Source organism: Saccostrea echinata, unplaced genomic scaffold, assembly GCF_033153115.1.
Source record: "Saccostrea echinata isolate AGI-Se365-2 ecotype Australia unplaced genomic scaffold, CSIRO_AGI_Sech_v1 ptg000025l, whole genome shotgun sequence".
Classification (NCBI taxonomy): domain Eukaryota; kingdom Metazoa; phylum Mollusca; class Bivalvia; order Ostreida; family Ostreidae; genus Saccostrea; species Saccostrea echinata.
This window is the reverse complement of record NW_026889774.1, coordinates 24027957-24047205: the sequence shown is the minus strand read 5'-3', so window position 1 is coordinate 24047205 and position 19249 is coordinate 24027957. Positions and strand designations below refer to the sequence as shown.

General features: G+C 34.2%; 1 protein-coding gene across 7 annotated transcripts in view; it reads left to right on the top strand.

The window, feature by feature from the left end:
* Nucleotides 1–19249, top strand: part of LOC133192233 (disco-interacting protein 2 homolog C-like) — a 29700-nt gene that overhangs the window by 4212 nt on the left and 6239 nt on the right. The window contains exons 3-36 of one of the 7 annotated variants that reach the window (XM_061328219.1): nucleotides 3416–3499; nucleotides 4273–4398; nucleotides 4523–4756; nucleotides 5209–5352; nucleotides 5447–5505; nucleotides 5632–5689; nucleotides 6339–6412; nucleotides 6777–6900; nucleotides 7184–7275; nucleotides 7682–7792; nucleotides 8193–8316; nucleotides 8491–8594; nucleotides 8782–8884; nucleotides 9064–9128; nucleotides 9242–9335; nucleotides 9561–9680; nucleotides 10340–10454; nucleotides 10599–10738; nucleotides 10927–11063; nucleotides 11247–11327; nucleotides 11605–11732; nucleotides 12016–12100; nucleotides 12226–12324; nucleotides 12711–12843; nucleotides 13160–13186; nucleotides 14584–14696; nucleotides 15311–15391; nucleotides 15870–15893; nucleotides 16854–16977; nucleotides 17848–18029; nucleotides 18390–18551; nucleotides 18714–18844; nucleotides 18965–19056; nucleotides 19173–19249. In XM_061328219.1, the coding sequence (XP_061184203.1) occupies nucleotides 3416–3499; nucleotides 4273–4398; nucleotides 4523–4756; nucleotides 5209–5352; nucleotides 5447–5505; nucleotides 5632–5689; nucleotides 6339–6412; nucleotides 6777–6900; nucleotides 7184–7275; nucleotides 7682–7792; nucleotides 8193–8316; nucleotides 8491–8594; nucleotides 8782–8884; nucleotides 9064–9128; nucleotides 9242–9335; nucleotides 9561–9680; nucleotides 10340–10454; nucleotides 10599–10738; nucleotides 10927–11063; nucleotides 11247–11327; nucleotides 11605–11732; nucleotides 12016–12100; nucleotides 12226–12324; nucleotides 12711–12843; nucleotides 13160–13186; nucleotides 14584–14696; nucleotides 15311–15391; nucleotides 15870–15893; nucleotides 16854–16977; nucleotides 17848–18029; nucleotides 18390–18551; nucleotides 18714–18844; nucleotides 18965–19056; nucleotides 19173–19249 (3647 nt within the window). Of the gene's footprint in view, nucleotides 1–3415; nucleotides 3500–4272; nucleotides 4399–4522; nucleotides 4757–5208; nucleotides 5353–5446; nucleotides 5506–5631; nucleotides 5690–6338; nucleotides 6413–6776; nucleotides 6901–7183; nucleotides 7276–7681; nucleotides 7793–8192; nucleotides 8317–8490; nucleotides 8595–8781; nucleotides 8885–9063; nucleotides 9129–9241; nucleotides 9336–9560; nucleotides 9681–10339; nucleotides 10455–10598; nucleotides 10739–10926; nucleotides 11064–11246; nucleotides 11328–11604; nucleotides 11733–12015; nucleotides 12101–12225; nucleotides 12325–12710; nucleotides 12844–13159; nucleotides 13187–14583; nucleotides 14709–15310; nucleotides 15392–15869; nucleotides 15894–16853; nucleotides 16978–17847; nucleotides 18030–18389; nucleotides 18552–18713; nucleotides 18845–18964; nucleotides 19057–19172 lie in introns of all 7 variants that reach the window. The other 6 variants (XM_061328217.1, XM_061328223.1, XM_061328221.1 and 3 more) reach the window with 6 other exon arrangements.

The following is a 19249-nucleotide window of genomic DNA, read 5'->3' as shown; positions in this document are numbered from 1 at the left end:
TTAAAGTTATTTTAGGTAACATAATAGTTTTCTCCAGATCGCCTATGTCTGAATTTAAGGGAGATATAAGGAAAAGAAATTAGTAGGAAAAAGGCAGAGAAATTCATTAAGATATTTTTCAGCTAGTTTCCACTGACTATTCCATCCCTACTTCATACCCCCTCAAGCTTTCCTCCCTTCTCAACTCCCTCCCCCACTTCTTATCTCCTATATTTTTATTCCATTAAAACTCTTATTCCTATTCTACCCATCTATTATTCTTTTAGGTATAAACCTCTTATCTCTGTGCCATCCCACGTCATACTGTCTCCAGTCCCAAATCCTAGAGATACATCCTACCCCTTCTGTCCTCTTCCTACACATCCTATTCCTTACTCCTCTTCTACTGTATTCCTACTCATCCATCTCTTACTTCTCTTTTTCATGTATGCCTGTATCACCCTAGCTACCTCTTGTCCTCCCTACTATCCTTTCTTTATCTGACCTCTTACTCCCATCCCTCCCATATCTCATAGTCATACCACCTAGCTCTACTCCCCTCCTCCTACTCTAAGCAGCCACCTCCTACAACCCTCTTTTCCCTATTCATGGATCATCCTACTTCATTTTTCCTCTTCCTATTTATCCTGTACATCCTACTCATCTGTGATTCTATCCTTTACCCCCTAATCTCCCTGTCCCCTCCCTCATCTATCCACTTATTTTTGTTTTTCTTGCTGATTTCTGCTGAGTGCATCATTAGATATGTAGTGAGATTTGAGAAATTTTGTCTGGTCAGAAGATAAGTATAAATGGGAGTTGACTGTTTGTTTTTGTGTATTGTAATGTAAACATTCCCAAACCTCACAGAGCAAAGTTTGATAAGATGCAGCCTGGATCTCGTCAGAACCCTCCTAATGGACTTACAGTCATGGGTCCCATTTACATGGACAGGCTAATGAGTCAGAATTAGTAATTAGCACTGATTAAAGATTATAGCATGATTTTCCATTATTTCAATACACAATATCTTGATACGATTTGCTGCATGGTTTACAGTACTGAATCAGGAGGTGGACAGATCCACATGTGTGTAGCCATATAATTGAACCAGGGTCTGGAGATCATGTTGTGGCCTTCTACTATTTACTTTGTTTTAAAGATGGGAGATATGATAAGGGCTTCCTGCATCTTTGTTTTTTTTCCGTGACTCTCTTATTGTAAAGAAAAAAAGGAAAATGCTAATTTCAGGCATGGTGTTTTAAAAGTGTCTCTGAAAAGATAAGGTTCTTTACATGTTATCTTAGAGGTTAAACAATTAGGATTTGAAACTAAACGGAATTCTATTGAGGGGAAGTGTTTGCAGTATTACGTAAATCAAGTTTTAATTTTTGTAATAAAAACTAAACTTCTGAGGAATTGTCTGATTTTATCCGAGAAGTGAACTCATTCTGATGCTACTGTTGGTGGCGGAGATTTATTTAGCATGTGTTGGTGTTTGCTGGTGGCTATATGTAACATTTTCTCCGTGTTGTATATATTTATTTAGCAAAGAAAATCTAAGGTACTGCTATATTAATGAAGTTGCTTGACTCAATCTATTAGTGATTCTGTGTTTTTGTGGGAGTTACGCATTTACTTGAATTACATTAACATAATTTGAAATTTCTACAAAGGATGTTGGTACTTCTTTATAAGTGATTTCAGTGATTGATACGGAAGATACACATCTCTGATGGCTGAACGTCCATTAATTTTGTGTCTTAGTTTGTTTACGTCAACATGTATTTTGGGTTGAAGCTTCTACCTAAAGGTCAGTGACATATCTAATCAATATTATGTTATAGCAGGCCACTCTGTAATTTGGTCATTCACTTCATTATGACAATTTTATAAACATTTTCAGCTTCTTTGATAGCATTCAGTAAAAACTACAAGAAGCCATGGTAGTCCACTTGATAATTTTTCTCCCACTAAATGTTTTAATGGTTTAGAACCTGTTGCCCCTTCAATCTAGAACACACTTTGCTTTCCCTGTGGGATACATGAACTTACAGTTTTGTCCTATATAGTACAAAAGCTGTTGATGCATGGCACAAATTCTGCTTCCTTTTTGTATTGTGCTTTGACTTTTAATCTTTTCCAGGAAGAGCCAGATATGCTTTTGTAAATGTTTTTTTTTTTTTAAGGGTAGGAAGTTGGTGTATACATGTATATGATATGGATGATGTGTGGACTTTTGTTTCAGTATCAGGATCAGTATAAGATTATTTTCACTCAAATCAACACTTTTAGATGAAAATAATGTCCTGTAGAACCTTATGTGTTAGATACAGTCCACTTGACTAGCTCTATACTACATATTTCATGCATACGTTAAGGTTTTCACACCCCATATAAAGTCCAGAAGGAAAGGAATTTATTGGATTATGATCACCTGCCCATAATATACACCTGTATGATGTCTCTCTAGTCTACAGTTCACCTGTTGATATTATGACAGATTAAGGGGTAGTCCTTAGTCACTCTGCCATGAACCAAGGACTTGGTAGGTGAATCAGATGACACACTTGGATGTACTGTCCAAACTGCCCAAGTTCTTGTGACTACAGAGTATTAAGATGCCCTTTTTTCTGACCTGCTCAAATGAAAAAGGGGGGGGGGGGGGTGTATTAATACATGCTTATGCCGATATGGTCTTGCATGCATATGGTCTTAAGTTGTTGCATATGGTATTATGATAAAATTGCTTTCAATTGGAACCAAACAGTACATTATTTTTCCCTTTTTTCTAACATTTATAGAATCTTAGTGTATTTTAATTAATTAATAATTATGGTCTAGTAAATGTATAAATGTCCCATTAGTAAAAAACACAGCTCCTGTGGTGATTATTTTACAGATTGTCTGGAAGATAGATTAAGTTATGTGTGCAGATATTTTGCCAGAGATACCTGCACTATAACAGGGCATACTGAATCATCTTTTTATTACATAATGTTCATTCAGATTTTTGTTTTAAAAAAACTAGCTCATAATGCAACTTCAAATTTATATTGTGCACAACTGAAAATTGATCCACTGGGGTCTGTGGGCTGATCCTTGAATTATTTGTATGGTAATAAACCAAATATGAAGAAGGAGAGCCACATAACTTGCAAAAGACATCACCTCTGCCATTGAATGGTTGCAATGTGTTTTCACACTTTACTATCGATTATCATCATAAATAAACACCAACCTCTTAAACTCTCTATAAAAACTTCAGCAGATTTGATTAAAGGTTATCCACATGGTATCTATTACGCCTCTCCACAAAAAGACTTGTGAAAGACTCTATTTAGTGCAGCAGACTTTCTTGAGATTTTTGATGAAGGAACCTGGATTAGTGATTGTTGATTTTATCATGTTGCTCTCATTATGTAATTATTTTCAGAGCCGAGTGCACCTAGCCCCCAGACTGCCGCACAGCGGAAGGCTCACCGCAGGCTCACAAGGGAAGACAACCGCTACCATTCAGGTATGCCAGTTTACCTTAATTTTAATTATATCAATCATAATTAAAAGGGTACTGTAATGTCTCTAAGATGCCTTTAAATACACATGTTTAGTGTGAAGTTTTGTAATTAACATTTATTAATTGTAATTAACAAGGAAGACTTATTAATGTCTTAAAAGCCTCACAAAAAATGATTAGTGAATTTTTTTTAATTATTCAAATTTACATGAATTTCATATCCCAAAGCTACTGAGAGAGAATTTATTATTATTTCACATATATTTTACATGCCAAAAATATATGTCTGGTGACCTTATTACTAGCAAATTATTTGACCTAGTTTAGACAACACTTGTAATTCTGGTATAATTAGACACAGAATTTGTTCACCACTATATTTCCTTTGAAGTAAAAGTGGAAAGAACTATTTTGAAGATAAACAACTGACTTAATATTTGGGAATTGTAGTTATGAGGAAAGCAATGACATCTTTCATTAAAGACCAAAAAATAACATAAATTGTATAATTGAATAATCAATACTTATTTTTACCTTGTTTGATATTTTTGATTTCCAAAACACCATGTGTGTGTGTGTGTGTTTTCTATTTTTTTGGCACCTAGACTGAACTCTGTGGTTTTGAGACCACAGACGGAAGCCTCACCTTGCATTCCATTTTAAATTGATAATCACAACGTAAAATTAGCATAGGCAACACATTTTTTCACCCATAAACATAACACATATGTATGAGTTACACTGTATAGAGAACCACGTTTTTGAATGTATTACAGAAATCAGAACAGAGGCAGTGATGCAAGCGCTTGCTCTACACAACAAAAAACCTGTTGTTCCGCTTCCATCCAAACGAACATCTGTCCAGTATCCAGGTCAACAACAGAGAGCCAGAGAAAGACATGGTATTGTACTCTTTTACATCCTTGTTCAGAAAGGAATGTTCTTTCTTGAAATAAATATTGTTCTCAAAATGATGTAAGAATTTGTTGAGACCCATAGGAATATTAATGAAATTTTGCCTTACAGATTCATCATCAGATGATGACGACAGTATTTTTGGTGATGATCAACACAGAGATTTTCAGAGAGGAGGTCGTTACCGTGACAGTGGAGCTAGTTCTTCCTCATACTCTGATGCCAGTGCCTCACCCCATCACGGGGGACGGGGAGGGGACAGTCGACCCCACAGTGCAGCCTATGCCATCCCTGGGAATACCTCCAGACATGCGTTGGCTGATGTGTTACAGAATGCCAGGCATTGTAAGTTTTACTATGTTATTGCCAAAATGAATTTTGTGTAGTTTAATGTCATGTGTGGTCAGTTTTCATTCCCATCTACAACTTCCCTTTTCATGGTGTTAGTGACCACTAAACAGACAAAGAATTTATGAGTTCTTAAATGCTTCTCAAAGTACATGAACTGTAAAATCACATATTTTAATGGGATCAAATTTTTGTGGTTTGATGAATAAATATTGGTTTGTGGGGATTTGATTTTATAGTTGAAGAAGTGCAAGTAGTGATATTAGACAAACATGATACAGTGACTGTATATTGAAATTTTTACCTTCCATGGAGAACATGAACTTATGAGTTTCCTTATACCAAATAAAGTTACCCCCCAAAAAAGTGATTTCACAGTATTTTACTCTATTATATATACAGTATAGAGTGTTTTACATTAAAAATATTTTACTCTGTGTTGTTTCTAGCTCAACCAATCTCCCAGCCACCTGATGTAACCAACAATGCTAAAAGCACCAGACAAGCTGACAGGGTCGGCCATTACGCTCCATCACACATATCATCTGTCAGAATGAACAATTCAGGAAATATCTCAGGCCTTCAGGATGATGGTAGCTAACATAGAGAGATATGAAAGTTGTTTCTTAAAGTAAATCCTGAATGTGATGAATGAGGCAATATTTTGATTTGATTTTGTAATTTCAGAAATACGACATCAAGGGAAGGTTTCAGCTAAGATACAGCAGTTGTTGAATACATTAAAGGTATCTGCGTAAAGTTTTAATGATATTAATGTGTGAATTTGTTAATGGATTTAAAATGAGAATTAATGTGGCTTTCTGCCTTTGGAAAAATGCTTCTTATATTATTTATCAATATTTGTTTTTAAGAGACCGAAAAGAAAACCATTACCCGAGTTCTTTGTTGAAGAAGATGATGCTCTTGAAAGTAAGAATAGATTTCATTCGTACAATAATCTTATTTGATTCTTCCTATCTTTACTTACTGCTTTCATTTACATTGATTTCTTTCAGACCTTTTAGACTTTAAGAAAATGTACAAATTTCAATTTAAAAAAAGAATAATGTTTTATAGTAATGGGGTTTCTTTAGATTGATTTTTTTCAAAATTATGTTACTTAATTCAAATTATGGGTTTTATGTCCTTAAAAAAAATTGGTTTTTCTCTCTCCTGCAAAAATTTCTTTTGAAGTTTTTATCCCAAGAAATATCACTAAAGTCTGGAATGAGAAAATCTCCTTGTTCAGATCTTAAAACCGTAGGGTTATTTTCACCCCATCTTATTTTCACCTTATTACACTTCGATAAAAAAAATTTTGCTCCATTTAAAATTTGCCGAGACACAAGTTGTTAATGCTGTTTTAAATTCTCCCAATTGCAACGAGGGCAAAATGGACAAAAATAATACAGGGGCAAAAATTTCCCTTCATATAGTAGTAATACTAGCCTATATAAAGGGTGAATGACCAGTCAGAGAACAGTGATATGGCATGAATTTAAAAGGTAACACAAATATAGATATCTGTAAAAAGATAATACACCTATAAGCATATGAAGGAGACTTGTTTTGTTTGCAGCACCAGCACCTGACCCAAATGCACCAAAACCAGAGGGCAGTGTCATGTCACCGTTTCCTGGAGAGCAACTTGTGGTAAGAGTTTTAGAACAGTTATAGCATTATTTTGTTCCATGTGTTCCATGAGGAAATTAAAACTAAATGATTTGCAATTCAGTGTACGTATACACTTAAAATTTATAGAATGTACAGTATTACAGTGAAGTTTTTGAGAGCTCATTGATACTGCACAAAATCTATGTTAAACTCAATGAATCCAATAAAGTCCACATTGAATTTAATTATTTCTCAATTTATCATTTGTGATGGAAGTTCTTGTTAAAGAACTAACCTCTGCTTGCACATATACCTCATTAAAATTCAGTATTTTATAATTTTGAACTGTATGACAGTAAAATCTATGTTCTATTTTGATGTGTATTTCATTATCCTTTGATAGATACCAACAGGTTTGCCTCGTAATTTAGAGTCAGCATTACAAAGATATGGGTCATCTAGTTACAAAGCTAATGCTGTGACAGTTCTAGACCAGAATGGAAAACCATCCCTTACACTTACATATGGTATGTTATTTAGAATCAGCATTACTGTATGGTATGTAGCATAGACAACAGCCATTGTTTACACTTACATATGGTTTGTAACTATGACAGCATCTGTCCCATAAAATTGAGTTAAAATTATTATTCTGATTTTTTTTTAGATATACATACACAGATACATGTACTTGTACTTACCCATGATAAATCTTTTCCATAATTTAAAGGCAAACATTACAAATGCAGTAATGATTTTAGTTATAAATATTAGCTGGTACAATGATGTGTTTGAACTCTCTTCTTGCAGGAAAACTGCTGGCCAGAACCCAGAAAATTGCTTACAACATGTTACAGAAAACAGGTCATAAAGGGGAAGGTGGAATTAAACCCAATGACAGGGTATGTCTGACATCAGTATTAATCAGAAGATACTACCAAATGCTCAGCTGTTGGGTGTGCTTTAGCCATTCATTTATAACTTATTGATGTGATTTCCATATTTAGAAAAATAAACGTGGATTATCCCTCCCCCTCCTTTTCATTCTTCCACACCAAGCATCAAGCAAACCTTTGTCTGTTGTTGTGCAGTAATAAATGCAACCACAAAAGTGAAATTCAGCTGTTCAAGCTTGTCTCTTTTTCTGTTCTGGAATGATTGATTTGATTTATTCAAAATATATGAATAATTTGTACACTTTGTATTTATCCTGTCTTAAAATCTTCTGATGAATTAAGGTATAATTTGTAACAGTATGTGATTTACTAACTATAGTTTGTGTACATTATTTCATGAATTCTTTTTTAGGTAGCTCTTGTCTATCCAAACAATGACCCTATATCTTTTATTAGTGGATTTTATGGCTGTTTACAAGCAGGTGTGGTGCCTGTACCTGTAGAAGTCCCATCATCCAGAAGGGTAAGTTCTTTTGTCAATAGCGAAGCATTACTCTATGTTTCTTGTTAAAATTTAAAAAAAACAAAGGGAAATTATTAAATACAGTTATTCAAGAAATTACCAGAGGATTGCTCAGAAAAATCTACTGTAAAATCACTTATTTTCCTGGGGTCAAATTTTTTGTGCTTTAACAAAACTATGTTTGTGGGGATTAGATTTCATGGTTGAAGATGTGTTGAGATGTTATATATTTGAAACTTTACATTTTGTGGAGGACATAAATTCGTGGGTCTCTTTCTACCATGAAAACGATGAAAATCAAACCCCCCACAAAAATCAGTGATTTCACAGTACATGGTTAGAAGTAGGATAGTTATCCTAGTTTTACTTTTAAAATCATGAAATTTGTTCTCCTTTACAGGATGCAGGAGGGCAGGGTATAGGGTTTTTATTGGGCAGTCTCAATGTCAAATGGGCCCTAACCTCAGAGGCGTGTCACAAAAGTCTGGCCAAGACTGCTAGTGGAGAAGTTGTACAGTTTAAAGGTTTGTTGCCTTCATTGCAAAAGATAAGCTGAATCATCAGACTTAATTAAAATGAAATATGGAGGATTAATTAAAGAGCTCTAGTGTAAGAAATCATATATCAGGTATAGTTTGATTGATAAAAAATGTGTATACTATGTGTACTTGTTTCAGTGGATGAGTTTTTGATTTTAGGGTGGCCCAAGCTGAGCTGGCTGGTCACTGACAATTTAAATAAGTCCTCAAAAGACTGGCAACCCCCTCCTAAACAGTCTGAAGATATTCCAGCCTATGTAGAGGTATGTTTAAGAATCTTCAGATTTTTATAAAAAGTCAATGAATTGACCAATGTGAGAAACAAATTACATTCAAATATAATGTTATTCAAATTTTTCGAGTGCAATATTAAGTAAAAATAATTTGCACTTTAATTTTTTTAAGATTACAAATTGCTTATATGTAAATGAGATTTCCTGAATGTTTCAGTACACACAAAGTAAGGAAGGTAGCACAGTGGGTGTAACTGTGACAAGAAATGCCATGTTGTGTCATGCTAGGACCCTCACTTTAGCCTCCAATTACACAGAGGGTAAGTCAGTAAATCCTATAACTTTCATTGAATTATGACACTGTAAGGGCAAAAAATATGCCTCGTAGCTACCTCTAATGAAAAAATTGAAAGTATACGCTACCTGAAATTACATGTATAAATTTTGTTGAAGCTTATCAGAAGGAATAAATGTTTCAAAAAATGTGTTTTCTTTCCAGGTGAAGTTATGGTCTGTGTTTTAGACTTCAAAAGAGATGTGGGTCTTTGGCATGGTATATTATGTGTAAGTTTAAGTATTTGTATCCAGCTTGGAGGGGGAAAAACCTTATCATCATAAGTTGTTTCTTTTATTTGGTACCCTGGTGTTCATTGAAAAGTTCAACTTTGTTATTTCAGAGTGTGTTTAATGGCATGCATGTGATATTTATTCCTTATTCCTTGATGAAAGTTGATCCAGCCTCATGGATGAAAATGATCACCAAATATAAAGGTATGGTACTGAAACTTTTGCATGAATAAATTGATTTCAGCCTTGCAGTTGCTGAAATGTTCAGTAAAAGAGCAAGAAATAATTGCTATTATTCCTGCAAGAGTAACAAAAGAAAAAAAAACAGTTGCATGTATATGTACAAATGTATATTTTCTCTATTGGTAGCACTGAATCTTTTTATTACATGAAATCAATTACATTTTCAAAATCTGTTTGTTTTTACAGCTTCAATAGCTATAGTGAAGTCCAGGGATATGCACTGGGGACTTCTAGCTCAGAAGGATCACAAGGACATTAGCTTTGCCACACTGAGGCTTTTGTTAGTAGCAGATGGAGCTAATCCATGTAAGTCAGTCAAAAACAATTTGGTGGTGAAATGAAAAACATGTCAACATTTAAGAGGGCTGGGTGGTCGTGGACATTTTTAGACTATATTGATCTCCTTTAGAAGAAGAGCTCCATATAAAGATATACAAAAATGATCAAATTTTAAAACTAAAATGTATGAATTTTTTCTTTGCCAAATGATAGTTGACAGCTTAAGATATCATATCTGAAAAAATAAGTTATATCTGATGGTTAATTTGTTGACCCCCCCAGCCTCCTTAAATATGGGTTTAGCACAGTATACATGTACATATAAATGGTTTCAGTACAATATACATTTCCATATGCTGTATTATAGATGGTTTCAGTACAGTGATGAATATGTTATTCACCAAATGATTTCCCTTTTTTTCTTGAGGATGAATGGCCGCTTTGATAGGAAAGATAACTGCTAAACTGATAATCCACTATGAATCAAAAATTTCCTCTAATGCTATGATTTGTCTCAAACTTTTCCCTGTATATTGTTTATTGAATTTGCTTCTCCATCATATTTTAGATAATTGTCAATATCTTAAATAAAAATTCCATCTTAGTATACAGATGGTCACTCTCACTTGAAGAAAATTCTGTTGGCCAAAGATGTGTTAGATAATTTTTGTTTTTATTTTTTCAAGGGTCTTTAACTTCCTGTGATGCATTCCTGAACTTATTCCAAAGTAAGGGATTGAAACCAGAGGCCATTTGTCCTTGTGCCAGCTCTTCAGAGGCTTTAACTGTCTCAATTAGAAGGTAAAAGTTAAAAGTTCACTGTGTACAAAGTAAACCATGAATTTAGATCTGTAAATGTAAGGGGAAATGAAGCATTTTCTCAGTCAATTGTTGTATATACATGGGCTTCATGTCAGAGTTTGAAGAAATAGATTTATTTTTCAGGCCAGGGCGGTCAAGTGCTAGTGCTACTGGTCGAGGTATCTTATCCATGCAGGGTCTAAGTCATGGTGTGGTGAGGGTAGACACAGAAAATAGCCTGACCTCCCTCACATTACAGGACTGTGGACAAGTCATGCCTGGAGGTAGGAAGTCAATTAATCTGTTAATTAATCCAAAAGAAAATGTCATGGGATATCAATCAAAAACAGACATGCATTTTGAGTTGAAATGATTTGCAGCGTTGTGCATATACAGTGTATTCTATGTCCTATATCATATTTATATTTTGAGATTATTTCTCAGGAAGTGTAAATTTGTTTTTGTTTTTCAGCTGTGATGATAGTTGTGAAGATTGAGGGTCCCCCAATACTCTGTCAGACAGATGAGGTGGGAGAACTCTGTCTCTGTGCAGGTTACACCGGGGTCAGTTACTGGGGTCTACAGGGTATCACTGCCTCAACTTTCCAGGTAAAAATCAGAATTGGGAGTTTTCATTTAAAATTATGTTTCTTCTCTGGTTTTCTTGGTTTTGTTTTGCTTAATTCATCAAACAAACAGATATATGTATTGATTACACCTTTATGTTGTAAATTTTATAAAGTGACATATAAAAATATTCATGGATTTTGAATTGATGTTAATTTGTTTTAGGTTCAACCACAACATCCAGATGGAACAGTGATTGGTGACAAGAAGTATGTCAGGACAGGCCTGCTAGGGTTCCTAGGCCCAGTAAGTTTTTGCAGTTAACAGTGAAAAACAGTAATGGTTTGATTACAATTGTGGCATTCTTTTTATATATACAATAATGTAAATTCTAATATTGTCTAATATAGACAAGGATGCTTGGACCCTTGACATATTTTGGTCTTTTTGTGTGCATTTTTATTTTAACTCATGAGCCTAAATAGAAATTTTTTGACTGGCATTCTTATTCACATAGGAAGCTAAATGTTAAACTACAGTCACAGTTTAAGTCACACTCATTCTCATTTTGTGTGTTTGACAGGGTGGGCTTGTGTTTGTGTGTGGAAGTAAGGAAGGCCTCATGACTGTGTCAGGGCGTCGCCACAATACTGATGACATCATCGCCACAGTCTTAGCCGTGGAACCCATGAAATTTATTTATAGGGGAAGGTAAAATGTTTGAAAATTATTTATATAATTTGAAAATATGAAAGAGTTTTTTTTTTGCTATCTTTCACAATGACTCATGTCTCAGCATACACTTGGAAATAAGGCTTTTACAATACAAATTTTTAGCATTTTTGTACTGTTTCACTGGTACATGTATTTTTTCTGTTTTCTTTGATGATTGAAGATGTTTTTTTTTTTGGTGAAGAAAAAAATCCCACTTTAGCTTCTAAAAGATAGGGATGTTTTTCACATATTATAAATAGAATGCTGTTCTTTATTTCAGAATTGCAGTCTTTTCAATTTCGGTTTTGAAAGATGAAAGGATTATAATAATTGCTGAGCAGCGGCCAGACTGCACAGAGGAAGAGGTAAAACAAACTTCTATTTAAATCAGTGAATAAAAGGAACTCAAAATTAATTTTTTCACTATGTCTGCAGTAGAGAGAGTGTTTTTGGACAAGAATAATTGAGTTGTTTTAATCTTATGTTTCAGAGTTTCCAGTGGATGAGCCGTGTGTTACAAGCTGTTGACAGTATCCATCAAGTGGGTGTCTACTGCCTCGCTCTAGTCCCTCCCAATTACCTACCCAAGGTCAGTACAGTGATGTCATTTTATATTTCTTGCTGAAGCAGTATGATACACACTTCTTGTTTTTGGAATTTGGAAATGAAATGTTATTCCAACTGAAAAATGTTTTGAATGTGTTTTGATTTGATCTGTGATTATTTAACAAAATGTTATTGTAGCTTATATTCCTCTTGCAAGGAGTTAGAGGGGATATAGTAACGCAAGTGTGTTTGAGTGAGTGCCTGTATAACAGAAGTTACACAATAATTTATATCGGGATTGTTGTGCTCTTTTGCGAGGGGATGCTCCTCTTTGCGGTGCCCTTGTTGGTGTTGTTTTCAGACACTTCTAGTAAGATAACATATTTTATCTTATTAAATCAATAAATTGTACCTTCTTTGTCTCTTTAGACACCTCTAGGTGGTATACATTTACCAGAAACCAAGAAGAAGTTCCTGGAAGGTTCTCTTCACCCTGCCAATGTTCTGATGTGTCCACACACCTGTGTCACAAACCTACCCAAGCCACGGGAACACAGGCCAGGTAAGTGATAATTAGGTCAAGGTCGGCTTTCTTTGACCCTTTTGTTTTGTGAGTAAAAGGGAATTTTTTCCTCCCAAGATTACTCTATACTAGGATTAGAGATGGATATCCCTCACCGTCTTTAACATGTTAGTTTATTTTCTTTCATAAAACTATTGATTAAATCTAACAAATACAGTGATATGAATAAAATTACTTACAAATAATTTTCTGAAACTTTTTTTTTCATTTTTAAACCTTTTAACACTTGTTCACTTGGTTTCAAAATCTCCTTACCTCAGGGGTTTTAAGATTAACTTGGTTGTTGGTGTTTTAGACTATTTACATCCAACAGCTGCTCAGTGTAAGTATCACACCACAGAAGATCTCCGGCATTTATAACAGCTATGGCTTCAAAAACTCGGACATCAAACTTCATTTATACATTTATTTGTGTAGAGATTGGACACATTATCTTCCAGCATGACAAACTACCTTTCTATGAAATGCTTTAAAAAAATGCTTTCAATTACATCTCCTCATTTTTATTGGGTAGCTCATTTTCTTTCAAGATATTTTTTTTTTTACATATTGTCTTTTTTTTAATATCAGATTTTCCGACAGACTATGTTTGAAACTTATTCTCTTTTTATATAGTTTACATACTTTACATCTTTATTTATCTATCTGTCTAAATTTGAAATTATTTTGAGTGACACTTTTTTTTTAATACATGTATCTCTTCCAACTTTCCAAGGAGTAGAGAATTTAGTTAAGACAGTGATTAGATGGTGAATTAGGGTGAAGAAAGATTAACAGAAATAGAAATATAGAAAGGTTCTCTGCTTTTCTTACCATTATTTTAAAGCATGCAATGGAGATACATATATGTATGGGAAGCACAAATAATATCAAAATGTTCACCCAAATCCTACCTAAGTCAGAAAATGATAGTGACTTCCAAAAGATTATACAATGCAGGCATGCAATAATAGTCCTATTTGATCTTTCAAAGCTTTTGTCAGAGGTAACTTTGTGAATTTATGCTTTAATCCAAACATAACACAAGCAATGGAGGTTTCTAATGCTAATTCGGGTTTTATAATTGGGTCACAGATACTGATTCACAAGAGATTGGAAAACAGATGCACATATCTTACTGTTAATGACTTTCAAAGGACTATATTTTCATGAGACGGAAATTTGGTATTTATTCACATGAGATGTGATTTAATTATTTTTTTGTTCAATGGGAAATATGAGTAACTTCCTGTAATATTATTCTTAGTAACTTTATCTTTTGTCAATACAATCTCAGAAAATGGCACAAATACATGTATACAGGGAATAAACAGATTTACAGTAAGTTGTAAATATTAAGGGGAAAGTGCATCACAGATATTCAAGACATTTTTACAGAGTGGAACACTAGGATGATGTGTAATGTACTGGGTAATTTGTAGATTTGGATGAATTTGAAAGAAATTTGGAAGATTTTAAAAGATATATAAAATGTATTGTACATTGGGAATGTCAAATCTCACCAAATTTTCAACCAAAGGAGAATTCTGTTGCTGAGGGTACTCTAAAAGGTCTTATTTTAAGAGGTCAAAAACATACATGTATTTGCCTTTTAATATACATGGTTGTCTGCCCTTCAATATGTGCTACTGATACTCAACAGGAATGAAATATTTAGTCCATTACTTACGGAATATTGATAATTATTTTACCTGTAATAATGAAAAATTTTCCTTTCAGATGTCACTCCTTCTGCAGTTCACGTAGGGAATATTGTACAGGGAGCCCGTATGGCCCAGGCCCAGGGCCGTGAACTTGGCAGTACCGACGAGGAGTCGGACACTGCCCGTAAAGTAGGTCCTCAAGTATGTCTCATTTCTGTTTATAAGCATGATGTAGTACAATTTTGTGGTAGTTAACACTAGCTGCTACTTGTATCAGGTATAGTTATTTTATTATTTATTTTTGATAATTTACTCCTACTACTTACATGTGCTGGTTAATTGTTAGTTTTGATTGCATGTATAGCGTATTAAATCTTCTTTTATTTTATTAATTTTTTTTAGCTTAATCTGTTTATCATAATTTATTAACATTATTTATGCTTTTATCCTTTCTTTTTAATTTTTTTTTTATTTTATATATGTGTAAAAAATATTCAAATATATCTATTGTATGAATCAAACTAGTATATGTATGTGTACGGTACATCTTTGATATTTCAGTTACTAAAAGGTCTATTATCATAGATTGTTTTCACTTAATGCTAACATTCTTAAGTTTGTATAGTAGATAACAGAATATACATACACATGTATTTAGTTAGTATTTAGTCTTAGTTAGTATGTGAAGTTCGAAATATCTTAACAAACAAAAAATTTGTTTTTTAATAATGTGAATTTTATTTGAAACAAAAAATTTGCCATTTAGTGAACTGTTAAGCAAGCTATTTGTTTTCTCTTTTCAGCACATGTTTTTAACAGAAATCCTTCGCTGGAGGTCTCAGACTACACCAGATCATATTGTGTTCACATTGCTCAACTCCAAGGTGAGTCTAATGCCCCCATAATATTCCAGGAGATCATGTGCAGTATGGGAATGAGAATAAAAATATGACTGAGTGGCTGACATAGTTAATGCTGGTGCTGTTTTCCAGTATATTAAAAATTATTTAGAGGATTTATAACTGCATAACCAGAACATATTTTGTAGGTGTGGCACTGTACTTGGTTTTTTTTTTTTACCCTTTTCTTAAATTTAATCTCGCTTTTGTGATAGATTCAATAATATTACATGAAAAAAAATTCCCATGTTCTCAGATCTGCAAGAATTAGTTTTATGATACAGTAATGAAACAAAAGTGAAACGAAACTCAGTCTAAAAAAAAGTACATGCCTTGGTAGTTTGCAAAGGTTATTTATTTAAATGATTACAATGCTAAGCACTGGTAGTGAGAAAATCAAGACGCATTGAGAGATTATTTAATTAATACAAAAGCAATTAAAATCCGCTTGATTGAATTTTAGATACAAGGAAAATGGCCGTATCAGGTTTGTATCAAAGTTGATTGGGAGTGCTGGCCTTGTATTACAAAACATTATCTATGCTATCCATAATCCTTGGAGTCATGTCAGGTCTTTTATCAGTTTGGTATTGCTACATCTATGATTATTATATACTAGCATTCATATAGATATATTACAAGCATTTCATGGATATGCAGGCTACTGTCATATTGATATGCAAAAGATATTTATACCTCATGAAGGCTGCATGGCTGTTTTTGGCTGTCTGAAAATGCCCTATAAACTGATACTTTGCAGCATGTAGTAAAGTCACATAAAGGTTTGATTAAGAGTGCAAGGGTTACTTTATGAATTTGCTGTTAACTGGATTAGTCAGCTGTTCCTCTAGTTTATATGGTATTCCCTGTCTACCGTATATGAACATTTAGGTTGTCAAATTCTGTTCCTGGTGTCATCCTTCAGCCTCTTTCCCTAGAAAGTTATTATTGATAGATAGTTTGTGTTTAAGGATTCTGAAATAAATCATGTGAAATATTTTTTGAAACTTAAAAAATTATGCAAATGTCGTTACATTCGTGTAAATAAAATCATCTTTGTCATAAAGCATGATTGTTAAAAGTGGTGGTCTATGTGAATTTTGAATTACTTCGGGGTTGGGTTTCTTGAATTTACTAAAAAGTAACAAATGGAATTGACGCCTACAATAAGTCTGATGTTAAAGAGTGTCTACATACATGCATATTTTAAGATTGTAAGTACAATTAATGCTTTCCTATATCAAACACTTCAAAAGCATGTATTTAAAAACTGTGAATGAGATATGATTGAATGGCATGTTTTACTGCTGCACTAAATGTATCACTGCATTCAGTATTCCTGTGTAAGAGGTCCAGATTAATTCAGTGTTTGAACAGGTAGTTGGATCAATGTCTGTTTTGCTTTCTAACATTGGACTGGAGATCTTGAACAAGTGATGTGTTTCAGGTTCAGCCCCAGGTGCAGATGTCCTGTTCACAGCTCCACAAGCGTGCAGAGAGGATCGGCTGTATGCTGATGGAGAAAGGCAAACTGAACACAGGGGACCATGTGGCTTTGATTTATCATCCAGGTAAGTGAGGACCGTGTGGCTCTGATTTTTCATCCAGGTAAGTGAGGACCATGTGGCTCTGATTTATTGTCCAGGTAAGTGAGGAGAGGATCATGTAGGCAGTGGCTCTGTTTTATCATCCAGTTCTAGTTCACATAGCTCTAGTTCACCCTTTATCTAAAGAGAAAGGGAAGACCATGTGACTGATTACTTCAGGTAAGTGAGAACCATGTAGGTCTGAGCTATCATTCTTGTACTATGATGAGGACCATTGAATTGTCCTCATGTTAAGTGAAGACAATGAGCCTCTGGTTTATACTCTAAGTGAGGACCATATGGATCTCATTCTTTAGGTAAGTGGACTAAGTGGCTTTGATTTATCTTCTAATTAAGTGAGGACAATATTGCGACGATTCATCCTTCATGCTGTAAAAGTTGGGGCCATGTGAATATGATTTAACTTCCTGGTTAGTTGGAAAATTTTGGGTCTCGTATGTCCTTAGGTAAGTGGACTGAGTGATTTGATTTATCCTCCAGTTCATCCTCCATGTACTAAAAGTGAGGACCATATGTACATGTATCTGATTTATTATTCAAGTACATGTACATCTAAATGAGGACCATGCGGCTGTAATTTATTCTCTGTGTACTGTAAACCAATTATTATTTGCAACATCTTTTATTCCTGATTTGTCAGTTTGAAATCCATTTATGACTACTAATTTTTTTGACTGAAAAAACATTCTACATAAATACACAAGTAAATGGTTCATGACAATAAATATTTGTGAATAACGAAGGTCGCAAAACTCCATGATTTATCAAGTGATATTTTCAGGTTCTTTCAGATTTACATACTCCATATGTAATTTTATTGCTCTTTACTTACAGGTGTAGATTTGATAGCAGCTTTTTACGGGTGTTTGTATGTGGGTTGTGTCCCAGTCACCATTCGTCCTCCTCACCCACAGAACATAGCTACCACCCTCCCTACAGTCAAAATGATTGTAGAAGTCAGCAAATCCTCTGCCATTCTTACCAACAGTATTGTACATAAATTACTCAAATCCAAGGTAGGTTCAGGATCCTCCAAGGAAGAAATTTGCATATTATTAAAGATCATCTTTTTCAATGGCATCAAATATCCATTGCTGTTCACAGTCTGGCTACTACTGTTGACATACATTTATCCGCATGGGATTAATGTACACGGTCACAAATTTTCCGTGGAAATTTGTCACAGCATTCTTCAAGTGCATTTAAGACATACATTTACTTTGACAATTCAAGAAATCTGCATATTTTGTACCCAATAAGCAAATATTGTGAGCTCATAGAATTAATGATCCTGTGCAAAAAAGTACATTTACAGTATATGTAATGTTTTACAACTGATCAAAGCTTAAATTGGTGCATATATTTTCAACACACAGGAGGCAACACAGATTTTAGAGTCCAAGTCCTGGCCCACAATCTTGGACACAGATGACCTCCCAAAGAAGAAATTAGCTGCCATTTATCGAGCCCCCACCCCAGAAATGATCTGTTACCTAGACTTCAGTGTATCAACCACAGGGATGTTAGCAGGGGTCAAGGTCAGTGAAACAGGAAGTAATGAAAAGCAATTTTTTGTTACAGTTTGTTAGAATATTGGAATGGGCTTTTACAAGCAAAATGACCTAAAATACTATCATAATAACTATTTAGTGTAACACAGAGTAACATACAGTTTGTTATATTATGCTGAATCATTTCAGATGTCTCATGCCTCGGCTACTGCTCTCTGTCGGTCCATTAAGTTACAGTGTGAGTTATATCCCTCAAGGGATGTAACTCTGTGTTTGGACCCATATTGTGGACTAGGTTTTGTCCTTTGGTGTCTCTCAAGGTAAAATTTGGAGGGTTTTTTCTTTTTAAAGATCAAGTTTATTAAAATAACATTTTTTTAAGGAACAGCCAAGAGTTTTGTCTACTTGTATACTGTATTGACGTCTTATCTCAATTTCAGTATTTACTCTGGTCATCATTCCATACTGATTGCTCCATCAGAGGTGGAAACCAACCCAGCTGTTTGGCTTACAGCTGTCAGCAATTATAAAGGTAATGTTCTATGTCTCCTCAGAATCTCCTTAAATTTACACTTTGTTATACAACAGTTTGGCGTGTGTAAAAAAAAATCCATTGAAAATTACGGTAGAACGTTTTCTGTATTTTAGTGCGGGACACTTTCTGTTCATATGGGGTGATGGAATTGTGTACAAGAGGTTTAGGCACATCAACTACTACGTTAAAA